We start from the raw sequence: 16,788 nt of genomic DNA on the forward strand, positions 1-16,788 counted from the left end.
ATGCATTCAGAACAAGCCGTTTTTGTATGGATTTAGGAGGACCAGCTTTAACGGTAGTTTATCTAGTACGAGAAACACATTTGCTCACATTGTTTGGAAGCTTAGATGAAGTCTAATGTTACATAAATGATATGTTAAAACAAGACTGTGTGTGGGTCATTGACACTGTTCTTGTGTTCCCCCAGGTCCTGCACTCAGGTCAAGCAGAAGGTGTGTGTGCGAGTGTGTGAGATGTGGACGGCTAGCTGCCTTGACGAAGTCTGTGAGGGCACCACAAATCCTGAGAGGAGCTTCGTCATCGGCTGGCCCACATACAACTGTGTGGCTACCTTCAGGTACGTGTCCTGACACATAATGGAGAGGGAAGGATGAAGGCTTCCTGGATTTGATAATATCACTAATAATAATTCATATTAATACTTTATACACTAGAGAACAGTGCATTTGTGGTGGCAAGCTGATTTTGGGCTTCTGTGTTGTTTCTCATTCTAGCACTTCTTATCAAAAAGAGAGATGGCTCGCACTTCTGGAAAGGTATTAAAGCCTCATATTGGACCATAGACCAATTTCCCAGACCCTTGGAGATGATACAAGTGGTATCCTCCATTAAAGTAGCAAAAGCGACGTCTGAGTGAGCTTGGATATGTAAAATACATAAATATGTTCAAAGAAACGATGGAGAGACACAATATCTTCTTTTGTCTGTTATTTTCTGCCACTTTCTCCTCTGTTCCTTCCTCGTTCCAGCTGTATACAAGAGGAGAAAGAGCATGACGACCCAAAAACCATCCCACTCAAGATATATGCAAAGGACACTGGGAACTGTGCTTATGTAAGTTGGAGGTTTTAGACACTGTGGTTACAGCTGGTCTGAATGGGAGCTATATACGACTGATGTCTTCTTCTGTCTTTAGACTAAAGCTCTCTCTGTCAGAAACTCAGACTCCACCTCTGATGTTATCAGCTCAGCCATACAGCACTTTGGACTACAGGTGAGAGAGAGAGAGAGAGAGAGAGAGAGAGAGAGAGAGAGAGAGAGAGTATTGACCTTTGATTGGTGAAGAGAAAATATATCCTTGGTCCTTTAATCCTAATGTAAATTAATTGGTTTGGAATGTGTTGTATGTGTGATGTCACAAAAACCAATGCCTTTATTCGTTGTTATTATTGTGGGTTGTGCCTGGTGTGCAGTGGTTAGAACCTACCAAAAGAGGTGAAGACTTCACCTTATGTTTTTTTTTAATAATTCAGGGCAGCGTGAAGGATTTTCAGCTGTGGGTGAACTCTGGTGAAGACGAGGCTCCTTATCCTCTGATTGGTGAGAAGATCTACTGTTAAAACCTTGTTAAATTACAGCCTGGCTCTCACCAGCTGAACACCATTTTAAATGTGTAAACGTAGTATGAGTAAATGGTTAAAAATAAGTAAATGGTAAATGTGGATAAGAAGTGTGTAATTAAACCCCTTCAGGTCATGAGTTCCTGTACAGTATACAGATGAGTTACATCAGGTCACTGCAGCAAGGAGAGCCTCTTCTTCACCAGCAGTTGGCGCCACTCTCTGAGGAGTCACACTATCAATTCATCCTGCGGCCTCGGAAAATCAACACCAACCACATTCTTCCAAGTGAGAGCTGGAAATATTATTATTACTGTTTGTTTCCGTTCAGGCTTTTTCACCTAGAGCCAGGAAAATGTCCAAGACAATTTAACACAGTTTTAGTGTCTCTCAATGTTTTCAGTAATACCAGTAATATGAAAACTATATGATTGCATATGAATGAAAACAACTATAATGTGCAAGCCATGTACAACATATTTTCTTTCATCTACAGCCAGGTAAATAATTAAAACACCAAAAAAGACACCAATACATTTTTGTGTTAACGTACTATATAACAAAATAGGGCATCACGGTGGTGCAGCAGGTAGTGTCGCAATCACACAGCTCCAGAGACCTGGAGGTTGTGGGACCGATTCCCACTCCGGGTGACTGTCTGTGTGGAGTGTAGTGTGTTCTCCCTGTGTCTGCGTGGGTTTCCTCCAGATGACTGTCTGTGAGAAGTGTGGTGTGTTCTCCCTGTGTCTGCGTGTGGTTTCCTCCAGGTGACTGTCTGTGAGGAGTTGGTGTGTTCTCCCTGTGTCTGCGTGGGTTTACTCCAGGTGACTGTCTGTGAGGAGTTGGTGTGTTCTCCCTGTGTCTGCGTGGGTTTCCTCCGGGTGACTGTCTGTGAGGAGTTGGTGTGTTCTCCCTGTGTCTGCGTGGGTTTCCTCCGGGTGACTGTCTGTGAGGAGTTGGTGTGTTCTCCCTGTGTCTGTGTGGGTTTCCTCCGGGTGACTGTCTGTGAGGAGTGTGGTGTGTTCTCCCTGTGTCTGCGTGTGGTTTCCTCCAGGTGACTGTCTGTGAGGAGTTGGTGTGTTCTCCCTGTGTCTGCGTGTGGTTTCTTCCAGGTGACTGTCTGTGAGGAGTTGGTGCGTTCTCCCTGTGTCTGCGTGTGGTTTCCTCCAGGTGACTGTCTGTGAGGAGTTGGTGTGTTCTCCCTGTGTCTGTGTGGGTTTCCTCCGGGTGACTGTCTGTGAGGAGTTGGTGTGTTCTCCCTGTGTCTGCGTAGGTTTCCTCCAGGTGACTGTCTGTGAGGAGATGGTGTGTTCTCCCTGTGTCTGTGTGGGTTTCCTCTAGGTGACTGTCTGTGAGGAGTTGGTGTGTTCTCCCTGTGTCTGCGTGTGGTTTCCTCCGGGTGACTGTCTGTGAGGAGTTGGTGTGATCTCCCTGTGTCAGCGTGGGTTTCCTCCAGGTGACTGTCTGTGAGGAGTTGGTGTGTTCTCCCTGTGTCTGCGTGGGTTTACTCCAGGTGACTGTCTGTGAGGAGTTGGTGTGTTCTCCCTGTGTCTGCGTGGGTTTCCTCCGGGTGACTGTCTGTGAGGAGTTGGTGTGTTCTCCCTGTGTCTGTGTGGGTTTCCTCTAGGTGACTGTCTGTGAGGAGTTGGTGTGTTCTCCCTGTGTCTGCGTGTGGTTTCCTCCGGGTGACTGTCTGTGAGGAGTTGGTGTGATCTCCCTGTGTCAGCGTGGGTTTCCTCCAGGTGACTGTCTGTGAGGAGTTGGTGTGTTCTCCCTGTGTCTGCGTGTGGTTTCCTCCGGGTGACTGTCTGTGAGGAGTTGGTGTGTTCTCCCTGTGTCTGCGTGTGGTTTCCTCCGGGTGACTGTCTGTGAGGAGTTGGTGTGTTCTCCCTGTGTCTGCGTGGGTTTCCTCCAGGTGACTGTCTGTGAGGAGTTGGTGTGTTCTCCCTGTGTCTGTGTGGGTTTCCTCCGGGTGACTGTCTGTGAGGAGTTGGTGTGTTCTCCCTGTGTCTGCGTGGGTTTCCTCTAGGTGACTGTCTGTGAGGAGTTGGTGTGTTCTCCCTGTGTCTGTGTGGGTTTCCTCTAGGTGACTGTCTGTGAGGAGTTGGTGTGTTCTCCCTGTGTCTGCGTGTGGTTTCCTCCGGGTGACTGTCTGTGAGGAGTTGGTGTGATCTCCCTGTGTCAGCGTGGGTTTCCTCCAGGTGACTGTCTGTGAGGAGTTGGTGTGTTCTCCCTGTGTCTGCGTGTGGTTTCCTCCGGGTGACTGTCTGTGAGGAGTTGGTGTGTTCTCCCTGTGTCTGCGTGTGGTTTCCTCCAGGTGACTGTCTGTGAGGAGTTGGTGTGTTCTCCCTGTGTCTGCGTGGGTTTACTCCAGGTGACTGTCTGTGAGGAGTTGGTGTGTTCTCCCTGTGTCTGCGTGGGTTTCCTCCGGGTGACTGTCTGTGAGGAGTTGGTGTGTTCTCCCTGTGTCTGCGTGGGTTTCCTCCGGGTGACTGTCTGTGAGGAGTTGGTGTGTTCTCCCTGTGTCTGCGTGGGTTTCCTCCGGGTGACTGTCTGTGAGGAATTGGTGTGTTCTCCCTGTGTCTGTGTGGGTTTCCTCCGGGTGACTGTCTGTGAGGAGTGTGGTGTGTTCTCCCTGTGTCTGCGTGTGGTTTCCTCCAGGTGACTGTCTGTGAGGAGTTGGTGTGTTCTCCCTGTGTCTGCGTGTGGTTTCTTCCAGGTGACTGTCTGTGAGGAGTTGGTGCGTTCTCCCTGTGTCTGCGTGTGGTTTCCTCCAGGTGACTGTCTGTGAGGAGTTGGTGTGTTCTCCCTGTGTCTGTGTGGGTTTCCTCCGGGTGACTGTCTGTGAGGAGTTGGTGTGTTCTCCCTGTGTCTGCGTAGGTTTCCTCCAGGTGACTGTCTGTGAGGAGTTGGTGTGTTCTCCCTGTGTCTGTGTGGGTTTCCTCTAGGTGACTGTCTGTGAGGAGTTGGTGTGTTCTCCCTGTGTCTGCGTGTGGTTTCCTCCGGGTGACTGTCTGTGAGGAGTTGGTGTGATCTCCCTGTGTCAGCGTGGGTTTCCTCCAGGTGACTGTCTGTGAGGAGTTGGTGTGTTCTCCCTGTGTCTGCGTGTGGTTTCCTCCGGGTGACTGTCTGTGAGGAGTTGGTGTGTTCTCCCTGTGTCTGCGTGTGGTTTCCTCCGGGTGACTGTCTGTGAGGAGTTGGTGTGTTCTCCCTGTGTCTGCGTGGGTTTCCTCCAGGTGACTGTCTGTGAGGAATTGGTGTGTTCTCCCTGTGTCTGTGTGGGTTTCCTCCGGGTGACTGTCTGTGAGGAGTTGGTGTGTTCTCCCTGTGTCTGCGTGGGTTTCCTCTAGGTGACTGTCTGTGAGGAGTTGGTGTGTTCTCCCTGTGTCTGTGTGGGTTTCCTCCGGGAGACTGTCTGTGAGGAGTTGGTGTGTTCTCCCTGTGTCTGCGTGGGTTTCCTCTAGGTGACTGTCTGTGAGGAGTTGGTGTGTTCTCCCTGTGTCTGCGTGTGGCTTCCTCCGGGTGACTGTCTGTGAGGAGTTGGTGTGTTCTCCCTGTGTCTGCGTGTGGTTTCCTCCGGGTGACTGTCTGTGAGGAGTTGGTGTGTTCTCCCTGTGTCTGCGTGTGGTTTCCTCCGGGTGACTGTCTGTGAGGAGTTGGTGTGTTCTCCCTTTGTCTGCGTGTGGTTTCCTCCGGGTGACTGTCTGTGAGGAGTTGGTGTGTTCTCCCTGTGTCTGCGTGTGGTTTCCTCCGGGTGACTGTCTGTGAGGAGTTGGTGTGTTCTCCCTGTGTCTGCGTGTGGTTTCCTCCAGGTGACTGTCTGTGAGGAGTTGGTGTGTTCTCCCTGTGTCTGCGTGGGTTTCCTCCAGGTGACTGTCTGTGAGGAGTTGGTGTGTTCTCCCTGTGTCTGCGTGTGGTTTCCTCCGGGTGACTGTCTGTGAGGAGTTGGTGTGTTCTCCCTGTGTCTGCGTGTGGTTTCCTCCAGGTGACTGTCTGTGAGGAGTTGGTGTGTTCTCCCTGTGTCTGCGTGGGTTTCCTCCAGGTGACTGTCTGTGAGGAGTTGGTGTGTTCTCCCTGTGTCTGCGTGTGGTTTCCTCCGGGTGACTGTCTGTGAGGAGTTGGTGTGTTCTCCCTGTGTCTGCGTGTGGTTTCCTCCGGGTGACTGTCTGTGAGGAGTTGGTGTGTTCTCCCTGTGTCTGTGTGGGTTTCCTCTAGGTGACTGTCTGTGAGGAGTTGGTGTGTTCTCCCTGTGTCTGCGTGGGTTTCCTCTAGGTGACTGTCTGTGAGGAGTTGGTGTGTTCTCCCTGTGTCTGTGTGGGTTTCCTCCGGGAGACTGTCTGTGAGGAGTTGGTGTGTTCTCCCTGTGTCTGCGTGGGTTTCCTCTAGGTGACTGTCTGTGAGGAGTTGGTGTGTTCTCCCTGTGTCTGCGTGGGTTTCCTCCGGGTGACTGTCTGTGAGGAGTTGGTGTGTTCTCCCTGTGTCTGCGTGGGTTTCCTCCGGGTGACTGTCTGTGAGGAATTGGTGTGTTCTCCCTGTGTCTGTGTGGGTTTCCTCCGGGTGACTGTCTGTGAGGAGTGTGGTGTGTTCTCCCTGTGTCTGCGTGTGGTTTCCTCCAGGTGACTGTCTGTGAGGAGTTGGTGTGTTCTCCCTGTGTCTGCGTGTGGTTTCCTCCGGGTGACTGTCTGTGAGGAGTTGGTGTGTTCTCCCTGTGTCTGCGTGGGTTTCCTCTAGGTGACTGTCTGTGAGGAGTTGGTGTGTTCTCCCTGTGTCTGTGTGGGTTTCCTCTAGGTGACTGTCTGTGAGGAGTTGGTGTGTTCTCCCTGTGTCTGCGTGTGGTTTCCTCCGGGTGACTGTCTGTGAGGAGTTGGTGTGATCTCCCTGTGTCAGCGTGGGTTTCCTCCAGGTGACTGTCTGTGAGGAGTTGGTGTGTTCTCCCTGTGTCTGCGTGTGGTTTCCTCCGGGTGACTGTCTGTGAGGAGTTGGTGTGTTCTCCCTGTGTCTGCGTGTGGTTTCCTCCAGGTGACTGTCTGTGAGGAGTTGGTGTGTTCTCCCTGTGTCTGCGTGGGTTTACTCCAGGTGACTGTCTGTGAGGAGTTGGTGTGTTCTCCCTGTGTCTGCATGGGTTTCCTCCGGGTGACTGTCTGTGAGGAGTTGGTGTGTTCTCCCTGTGTCTGCGTGGGTTTCCTCTAGGTGACTGTCTGTGAGGAGTTGGTGTGTTCTCCCTGTGTCTGTGTGGGTTTCCTCCGGGAGACTGTCTGTGAGGAGTTGGTGTGTTCTCCCTGTGTCTGCGTGGGTTTCCTCTAGGTGACTGTCTGTGAGGAGTTGGTGTGTTCTCCCTGTGTCTGCGTGGGTTTCCTCCGGGTGACTGTCTGTGAGGAGTTGGTGTGTTCTCCCTGTGTCTGCGTGGGTTTCCTCCGGGTGACTGTCTGTGAGGAATTGGTGTGTTCTCCCTGTGTCTGTGTGGGTTTCCTCCGGGTGACTGTCTGTGAGGAGTGTGGTGTGTTCTCCCTGTGTCTGCGTGTGGTTTCCTCCAGGTGACTGTCTGTGAGGAGTTGGTGTGTTCTCCCTGTGTCTGCGTGTGGTTTCCTCCAGGTGACTGTCTGTGAGGAGTTGGTGCGTTCTCCCTGTGTCTGCGTGTGGTTTCCTCCAGGTGACTGTCTGTGAGGAGTTGGTGTGTTCTCCCTGTGTCTGTGTGGGTTTCCTCCGGGTGACTGTCTGTGAGGAGTTGGTGTGTTCTCCCTGTGTCTGCGTGGGTTTCCTCTAGGTGACTGTCTGTGAGGAGTTGGTGTGTTCTCCCTGTGTCTGTGTGGGTTTCCTCCGGGAGACTGTCTGTGAGGAGTTGGTGTGTTCTCCCTGTGTCTGCGTGGGTTTCCTCTAGGTGACTGTCTGTGAGGAGTTGGTGTGTTCTCCCTGTGTCTGCGTGTGGCTTCTTCCGGGTGACTGTCTGTGAGGAGTTGGTGTGTTCTCCCTGTGTCTGCGTGTGGTTTCCTCCGGGTGACTGTCTGTGAGGAGTTGGTGTGTTCTCCCTGTGTCTGCGTGTGGTTTCCTCCGGGTGACTGTCTGTGAGGAGTTGGTGTGTTCTCCCTGTGTCTGCGTGTGGTTTCCTCCGGGTGACTGTCTGTGAGGAGTTGGTGTGTTCTCCCTGTGTCTGCGTGTGGTTTCCTCCGGGTGACTGTCTGTGAGGAGTTGGTGTGTTCTCCCTGTGTCTGCGTGTGGTTTCCTCCAGGTGACTGTCTGTGAGGAGTTGGTGTGTTCTCCCTGTGTCTGCGTGGGTTTCCTCCAGGTGACTGTCTGTGAGGAGTTGGTGTGTTCTCCCTGTGTCTGCGTGTGGTTTCCTCCGGGTGACTGTCTGTGAGGAGTTGGTGTGTTCTCCCTGTGTCTGCGTGTGGTTTCCTCCGGGTGACTGTCTGTGAGGAGTTGGTGTGTTCTCCCTGTGTCTGCGTGGGTTTCCTCCAGGTGACTGTCTGTGAGGAGTTGGTGTGTTCTCCCTGTGTCTGCGTGTGGTTTCCTCCGGGTGACTGTCTGTGAGGAGTTGGTGTGTTCTCCCTGTGTCTGCGTGTGGTTTCCTCCGGGTGACTGTCTGTGAGGAGTTGGTGTGTTCTCCCTGTGTCTGCGTGTGGTTTCCTCCAGGTGACTGTCTGTGAGGAGTTGGTGTGTTCTCCCTGTGTCTGCGTGGGTTTCCTCCAGGTGACTGTCTGTGAGGAGTTGGTGTGTTCTCCCTGTGTCTGTGTGGGTTTCCCCCGGGTGACTGTCTGTGAGGAGTGTGGTGTGTTCTCCCTGTGTCTGCGTGTGGTTTCCTCCAGGTGACTGTCTGTGAGGAGTTGGTGCGTTCTCCCTGTGTCTGCGTGTGGTTTCCTCCGGGTGACTGTCTGTGAGGAGTTGGTGTGTTCTCCCTGTGTCTGCGTGTGGTTTCTTCCAGGTGACTGTCTGTGAGGAGTTGGTGCGTTCTCCCTGTGTCTGCGTGTGGTTTCCTCCAGGTGACTGTCTGTGAGGAGTTGGTGTGTTCTCCCTGTTTCTGTGTGGGTTTCCTCCGGGTGACTGTCTGTGAGGAGTTGGTGTGTTCTCCCTGTGTCTGCGTAGGTTTCCTCCAGGTGACTGTCTGTGAGGAGTTGGTGTGTTCTCCCTGTGTCTGTGTGGGTTTCCTCTAGGTGACTGTCTGTGAGGAGTTGGTGTGTTCTCCCTGTGTCTGCGTGTGGTTTCCTCCGGGTGACTGTCTGTGAGGAGTTGGTGTGATCTCCCTGTGTCAGCGTGGGTTTCCTCCAGGTGACTGTCTGTGAGGAGTTGGTGTGTTCTCCCTGTGTCTGCGTGTGGTTTCCTCCGGGTGACTGTCTGTGAGGAGTTGGTGTGTTCTCCCTGTGTCTGCGTGTGGTTTCCTCCGGGTGACTGTCTGTGAGGAGTTGGTGTGTTCTCCCTGTGTCTGCGTGGGTTTCCTCCAGGTGACTGTCTGTGAGGAGTTGGTGTGTTCTCCCTGTGTCTGTGTGGGTTTCCTCCGGGTGACTGTCTGTGAGGAGTTGGTGTGTTCTCCCTGTGTCTGCGTGGGTTTCCTCCAGGTGACTGTCTGTGAGGAGTTGGTGTGTTCTCCCTGTGTCTGCGTGTGGTTTCCTCCGGGTGACTGTCTGTGAGGAGTTGGTGTGTTCTCCCTGTGTCTGCGTGTGGTTTCCTCCGGGTGACTGTCTGTGAGGAGTTGGTGTGTTCTCCATGTGTCTGCGTGTGGTTTCCTCCACGTGCTCCAGTTTCCTCCCACGGTCCAAAAACACATGTTGGAAGGTGGATTGGCGACTCAAAAGTGTCCATAGGTGTGTGTGTGTGTTGCCCTGTGAAGGACTCGTGCCCCCCTCCAGGGTGTATCCCTGCCTTGCGCCCAATGATTCCAGGTAGGCTCTGGACCCACCGTGACCCTGAATTGGATAAGCGGTTACAGATAATGGATGGATGGATGGATGGATAACCAAATATCCATGACCTGTTCAATAATTGTCAATGTGTTTTCAATATGAATTAAATATTATATATGGTGAACAGAGACCCCCCCCCCAAAAAAAAGAGATGTATATGACTGTTTATCTGCCTCTGTCTCTCTCTCTCTCCTCAGATGAACAGAAAAATAAAAGAAAGATGTCATTACCTACTTGGCCGTTTAGGCGGAGCTCCACGGTAGAACTGAATGGCCAGTTACAGTCATCATTGTTTTCTGACTCCGCCCCTGACTCCACCCCTGGTTGTCTGTTTGGAAAACCCCTCAGTGATGTAATTGTAGACAACAACCTTCCTCCAGTCATTAAGGTGAGGATCTGCTGACTCTAACTTTGTAAAAACCCAAATCCTTACTATGTTCTAAATAAACACTGTATCTTTTTTTTACTTCATAAATGTCAAGGGAGCAGTATGTAACTGACCTGTATTCTGTGCAGTGTGAATCTGTGCTTTATTCAATAACCAGCTCTGGCTGAAACACTCCTTATAACTTCAATGCAGAATGGGCGGGGCTAAAATTCTGTAGGGCACACATCACTCACTCTATTAATAAACTGGTGTGTGTGTGTTCCAGGAGATGCTGGTGTGTTTGTGTAATGAAGGAGCTGTGACGTGTGGAATATTCCGGCGCTCCGCTGGGGTTAAGGCCTGTCGGGAGTTAAGAAGGAAACTGGACACCGGTGAACACCACTCTTTGACTGAAGAATCAGTATTTGTGACCGCTGGTGTTTTTAAGGTGCGCAGGGTATTGTGCAATGTGTTGTCGTTGTTGTTAAAATGGCTCGCTAATGTCTCAGGAGACTTTATTTGGATTCCCGTTTCTTCAGAAGAAGCACTATCAAACAACAACGAGACATGAGTCACCTGATTTCAGATGATAAGGATAACATTGTTTACAAGATCAAAAGTGATTAGAACTGGTTGAGTTCTGCTTTAGTTCAGCCACAGATTAAAATGAGTGTTATTTTCTCAACAAATCCAGTGTGAGACTTCACTGAGATGTTCAGGTCCTTTGATTTCTCTTGATTTGGTTCTTGAGCAAAGAAACTCAAGCAGACTCTCTGAAGAAACTCAAAAATCTGTTTATATTATACCATATAAGTCTGTGCATGATTTCTAGGAGTTCCTGAGGAATATTCCAGGGAGTCTGTTGTGTGAAGGTCTCTATGACCAGTGGATCAAAGCAATGGAGCTCAATGGAGAGAGAGGAGAAGAGAACATAGTACAGGAAGTGCAGAGGTGAGCTCCCTCTGGTGGTGGTGAGGGTAACCAGGGTCACAACATTTATTTATTACTATTTTTTAACCCACGTTTGTCTCAGAACTGCCATAGAAACATGTCTTAGATCATCAGGGGAGATACTCATAACAATCTGATGTAGTAACACCATATATGAACTGTCCAGGTTGGTCCAGCTCCTGCCTAAAGAGAACCTTCTTCTGCTGAGACATGTGATAGCGATGCTCCACTTTATCCAGAGCCATGCTGACCACAACCAGATGACCTCTACGAACCTGGCTGTTTGTATTTCTCCAAGTCTGCTCTGGAGTAACACCTCAGTCTCTCTGCACGAGGACACCAAGAGGGTATATCTGCTCACTTCTGGGTTTTTCTGTGCTTGAGATATTAGGTGTACAATTACATTTTAAGCCTTTTTTTATGTAATGTATAAAAGTAATGCAAAATTCAAACTTTCTCCTGCTCTTTTGTCATTTTATTGTAACTGTGTAGTATGAAAAATGACAATTGTCACTTTATTCAACAAAAATATCAATCTAAAAAAATTAAATAGTTTGAAAACAAAGTGAGAAGAATTTATTGGTCACTGCAATCACTATGAAACTTCACGGTTCTTCACGGTTTCTGCAGGTTTGTGATCTTGTTCGCTTCTTGATTGACAACTGCCGCTCTGTGTTTGGGGAAGACATCATGTCTCTTTTGGACCTTCCCATGAATAACAGAGGAAACCTCGGATCTGGTAACTACAATAACCCACAAACAATATTTGATAGTGCAGCTGTAATGAATTCACAGAGTAACTATTGCTTGGTAACTGAAGGTAACTGAAGAGAGGGAGAAGTAGAGACCAGGAGAAGGAGAATGATGTTAAAAGCATCTTTTTCTCCTTTGAGAGAAAATAAAACCCAGGCCCAGTAATGAGCTTAATGTAAAGCAAACTTCCAAACAAAAGTCTATTAAAGCTAACCAGCTTCAGGAGTAAAACTCTGGAGCCACGTGCTTTCACATAAGGGCTCTCGGGTTAAGAAAATAATCTCCCTTTCTAAGAAAAGCATTTGTGCATATGTGGTTAACTTAAAGTTAAAATAAAATGCATTAAAATAAGAGTAATTGTGCCTCAATTTGACCGTAAAATGCCGCCAGCTGCCCGCCATTCAACAATATTTTGCAATATTTTTCTATGTTTGAGATATACATCATTTGATTTAATATCTAATATGAATATATTTTATTGCCACAGCACCTTCCTCACTTTTATAAAAATCTTCATTGATTATATGTATGCTTTCTAATAATTTAATTATATTCTTCAAAATATTTTTGAAAAACAGATTTCAAAAGTGGTTCATCAAAGGGGGGGATGAACAGATACATACCATCCATCTCTATGGTCTTTATTTATGTAAGAATATGCTGATAAATCATTTTAAACTAGTGATTTTAAATTAATTTCTTTCTGTGTTTAATTCATAATTCCTAGTGGGATCTTTGCGGTATGTACCCGACTCCTGTTACGACAGTCTGGATTATGAGCTGAACACTGAACCTCAGGACACACCCTCGACCCACCTTCTCAAGGAAAACTCACTGAGCCAGGATTCGCTCACCTCCTTGAGTGATGGTGACCTCGACCAATCAGAGCTGGAGGCAGAACCTGATGTTCCCCGACCACTCGCTCGAATCCGGACTTTTACGCCAGCTGTACGTCAGTCTCGGCCTCAGAAAATCCGCCGCTGTTCTGAGCCGAGTTTGGTTGGCGATGGACCCTCAAACCTGGACGTACGGAAGGCGAGCTTTGATAGCAGCACCATGAGAGATGAGGACGTGTTCCTGGAGCATGGCTTTGAGAATCTGAGGCTGACGTATAGAGGTGGTGGAATCATACACCAGAGAAAACTATACCAGGGGAACAGGCGAATGGACACTTCTGGGTCCAGTTGGTCATCTTCGGCCACTTCATCCTCATCAGTGAGCTCAATGGACATCTCTTCAGACAGTGTTTTTTCTCAAAGTGGGGACCAGCCTGGCCCCTGTCCAGATGCCTTTGCTTCACCCCAAGGTTTATTTGCCAAGAGGGAGCCTGAAGAACATCTGCAGAAGAATTTTCAAGAATTGACCAAAGGGAATCTATCGCAAGAGTCAAGCAGCACTCACGTAAATGAAGGTTGTGTTAAGCATCTTTCTTGCAGGGCCAGCAAGCCTCCATCTTACCAGGAGGCTTTACAGTACCTTAACAAATGTTCACCACAACTAACTCCAGAAAATAGACTCATCAACTCATTCCCTACCCAAACCACATCTACTCTGCTCTTCCAAGAAGGGAAAAGCCTTTTCTACAGAGGACCAACACAATACCCAACCTTGGAAGCCAGTAATCCCTCAAATCCTCAAGCTCCCAACTCTAACAACTTCATGGCTCACATTCGGTCAACCAATGGCACTTCAAATCCAGACCCTCACACAGACAACGAGGTCATTCTACCTCAGAGTGTGTTTTTCGGACAAAGCTGCAGGCTTACGATGCAAAAATCCAGCCTTCGTTCTCAGGGTATTATACCTGGTATTCCTGACCCTTTCCCAGGGAAGGCCAAAGGCCTTGATTCACGTCATTCCAGCAGACACAATGGTCAGAACTGCTTTATAAAGTCTGTTTCTAACAGACTGGGTGTGGTCAGGAAGTTAGAGGATGTGGTCGAGCGTCTGGAACAAGGCAGTGGTCAATGGGTTGAAGAGCTGGAGCATGGATTTCACAAAGAGGAATCGTATGTTTGAAGAATACTGGTCATTCTGACAATTTCGAGTATTGAGTAGTATTTTCTAATAGCAACAAGAAAATAATAAGAAAAACACAGGTGTTTGAACTGATTGTGATTTGATGTACGGAGTGATTTAAAAGTTACACATAAATAAGTTTCTATTTCAATTAATAATCTGTTGCAGTATTTCCTTGTATATATATATTTGTTTGTTTTTTTGTTTGTTTATATGTTGGCATTTGAATCAGTGTAAGATGCAGTATGCAACTAACTGTCTTCTAAATATATCTGTAACGCCACATCATAATGCCATGGCAACAAGGACACACAGTGCCTTTCATACAAAGCTCTGAATAGTAGCCCCTTGTGGAGCAGCTGCTAAATGTGAGTGAGTATGTTATTGAGCGAGTGAGTGAGTTACAAGCCAGATATATTTAAATATTACATTAATTGATTTTATGTATTTATTTTCCAACCCACAAACTTAGTCTTAAGCAAATACACGATCACAAACATGAACACTAACATTATTTCTAGTCACATAATCTTGTCTATTAAACAATATTTTACACATACATTTTTTGAAACTTTTATTTTGTAATGTGCTTGTTATAATACAGATTGTCTCTAAGTCAGCGAGTTATTTTAACATACACTTGAAAATAAGTGAACAAATGTACAGTTTACTTTGTCTGACCCTTGAGTCCACACGTTCTGTAACTGAACACCTCAATAATTTAATTATTACACTACACTGTATATGTAACATGCAAATATTAAATGGATTATAATCGACTTTTGTGGATCTATGGACAATTTTTCCATGGTCTTTTATATTCCCATTGGGACCTAATAAAGTATAGACTGTATTATTTATATAACTGTTAAGAGTGTTAATATCAGAGGCATATTCTCTGCTAGAGTGAGTGGAGCCTCAGGAGGCTGAGTCTTGCTCATTGTTTTTTCTCGCATCACTCACAGCGTCGGGCACTCGCACAGTCACCCCGTCCAAAGCTTGACTCACGCACACCTGGCAACCTAGCCGAGACCTGAGAACACACACCAAGTGTCAGTGGGTTAACCATAGGTGAAAAGGTGAAGAGTAAATATGGGACAGTGGTCATTAAAATGGAAATAACTGGCTGTCACTCACGTGGCTGTGAGACCGTAGGCCAAGTCCAGCATGTCCATCTCCTCATCTGATATTGAGTCTTCAGCCTGGAGCTTATTGTAGACCTTCTCCTCAAAAATCAGATGACAAGTAGAGCAGGCTAACGTTCCTTCACAGGCCCCTAGAAACACACACACACACATATTTATTGACATTTTACATGTTTGATCTGAAAAGCACTCATGATGACCACAACTTACCAAATCCTTCAAAGTCTAAGTTGTGGTTGATCACAACGTCAAGCAGCGAGACTCCAGTTGTAGTGTTTACTGAGATTCTCTTGCCATCGCGGTTTATGAAGCGAATAGTTGCCCTCTCTGCCCTGTGAAAAGTAGTCATTTAATCCCATAGTTATCAAAATTAAAATGAAATAACAACAGAGGAACTATCATTTAACACGATGGACCCTATATATATAGCTATTTTGCTGTTCCGTTTGTTTGTCAGTGCCTCTTTCAGTTGCATTTAAACAGTAATTATGTGACATAGCCATATTCCATATGTTGTTTTATTTTCTAAAGAACCTTAGCTACTCAAATATGTAATCACTTGAGGTTTTCATGCTGACCGATAAATCAATTTTTCTATAAATTTGTCATGTTTTGACCAAAAATTTTACCTAGCGCCTGCTTTTTTTTTCATATTTCTCAATGTACAGCCTTGAAATCATATTCCCACATCGGATATCTTGACACAGATTGTTAGTGTGAGGTGTCTTTTAGTTGAAAACATAAGCATTTTTGATGTTAATTTATTACATGTCATATTACTGTGATAAAATAAATTTGTAGCATCAGACGGACATATTTTTCTTGATATTCTGAGCTCTGGGATGTATGACTGATAAAGTTCTGACAGTCACAGCAGGCCCAGACTTTCAGGAATTTAGTTCAGGGCAAATATGGACAATATCCCAACAAATAAAAAACATTTTGGTACTTTGGCAGTTTTCTCAGATGCTGATAATATTTACAATTATTATTATTATTATAATCTTTTTAAAAAATGATGAAATAATACTTGTTTATTTAGAAAACACACAATAAATAATTATTTAAGCTTTTTAGTTTATATTTGTTGATCTAATGCAGTGTTATTTGATGTGAAACTAAAAAAAAACCTTGAAAAACTATAAATCAATAGTAGAAATATGTTTTTGCTGATGACTCATATTTTTCTGCCCAGAGACAGCGTGGGTTGACGTTATGTGAGTCAAAACGAAACTGAAAGTAAACAGCATCTTTCTTGTCCCTTTGCAGCGTCTTTTTTCATGTTTTTAGCGCCTATCATTAGAATCTTTCATGACAAGGACATAAGACAAACATTTTGAAGGAGCGCCTTGATTTTTAGGTGGTTTTTCACACTGGATTACTCCCAGAGGCTTCACAGCACCGCGATGAGAGCGCTATTTTTAGAAACGGTAGGATCTGTGCTTTCTAACGGTATACGGAGCTCACAGACGCATTCAGACATTCAAGACTTACAAAGCTTATTATATAAGGTGTGTTTCTACCCCGCAAAATGCGGGGTTCGGGTTCAAAAGATAAATAAACCCAAATCACCCATCAACTTTAGTGAATTTAAGGTTAGGTCAGGCCTGTTTGTCTAATGAAGGACAGGTGCCTCCTCCAGGGGGTGGAATTCCCACCTTGGGCCCAGTGACTTTATAGACTCCAGACCTACCCTCACCCTGAAGTGGATAAGCGCTTACAGACAATGAATGAATGTTTGTTTCATGGTAAATTGTGTCAATGAAGAAAATAAATCCAGGATGAAGTTCTTACAATAACATGCTAGAGAAAGAATTACAAGAAAAAAAACATTAAAAAAACAAAAAACAAATCCCCTATAATTCCCCAGCCCTGAACTTAACCTGCAGGAAGAATGTCATATGAATGTCATTTACTTATATACTTACATATACGCATACACACACACACACACAGAATGTTAAAACTGAAATTACAGATACAAATTAAGTTTGTATCTGTAATTTCTGTCACAGATGAAAGCTTTAAGTGCTGTTTGTGTAACAGGGAGCATTACAGTGCTCCCTGTTACACAACAGTACCAGAGCTGAGCGAGAATCCTATTGGACAGTTCTTAAAACTGGGCTTCATTTAGCCAACTAACTGAGAAATCCTGCCCCCAGCTCTTGTTTAGTTGTTCTGAGTTCCATCTTCTCTATCTTTTTTATTTTTCTTAACTCCAAATTTATATACTTTCCTTACTTCTATTTAACATGTCTTCTACACTAAATATCCACTAAAACTGTGTGTGTGTGTGTGTGTGAGAGAGAGAGAGAGAGAG

General features: G+C 46.6%; 1 protein-coding gene across 2 annotated transcripts in view; it reads left to right on the forward strand.

Annotated features, from left to right (window-relative positions):
- LOC136686076 (rho GTPase-activating protein 20-like) overlaps positions 1-14,127 on the forward strand; it is a 16,954-nt gene extending 2,827 nt beyond the window's left edge. Inside the window, exons 1-13 of one of the 2 annotated variants that reach the window (XM_066659573.1) lie at positions 1-53; positions 186-335; positions 493-534; positions 748-832; positions 915-992; positions 1,252-1,318; positions 1,471-1,626; positions 9,431-9,621; positions 9,887-10,048; positions 10,433-10,551; positions 10,718-10,898; positions 11,182-11,290; positions 12,032-14,121. The exon at positions 1-53 is cut by the window's left edge and continues 52 nt beyond it. In XM_066659573.1, the coding sequence (XP_066515670.1) occupies positions 232-335; positions 493-534; positions 748-832; positions 915-992; positions 1,252-1,318; positions 1,471-1,626; positions 9,431-9,621; positions 9,887-10,048; positions 10,433-10,551; positions 10,718-10,898; positions 11,182-11,290; positions 12,032-13,323 (2,586 nt within the window). In that variant the 5' untranslated portion in view covers positions 1-53; positions 186-231 and the 3' untranslated portion in view covers positions 13,324-14,121. Of the gene's footprint in view, positions 54-185; positions 336-492; positions 535-747; positions 833-914; positions 993-1,251; positions 1,319-1,470; positions 1,627-9,430; positions 9,622-9,886; positions 10,049-10,432; positions 10,552-10,717; positions 10,899-11,181; positions 11,291-12,031 lie in introns of both variants that reach the window. The other variant, XM_066659572.1, reaches the window with a different exon arrangement.
- The last annotated feature ends 2,661 nt before the right edge of the window (positions 14,128-16,788 follow it).

The sequence above is a fragment of the Hoplias malabaricus genome, unplaced genomic scaffold (genome assembly GCF_029633855.1).
Source record: "Hoplias malabaricus isolate fHopMal1 unplaced genomic scaffold, fHopMal1.hap1 H_5, whole genome shotgun sequence".
NCBI classification, from domain to species: Eukaryota; Metazoa; Chordata; class Actinopteri; order Characiformes; family Erythrinidae; genus Hoplias; species Hoplias malabaricus.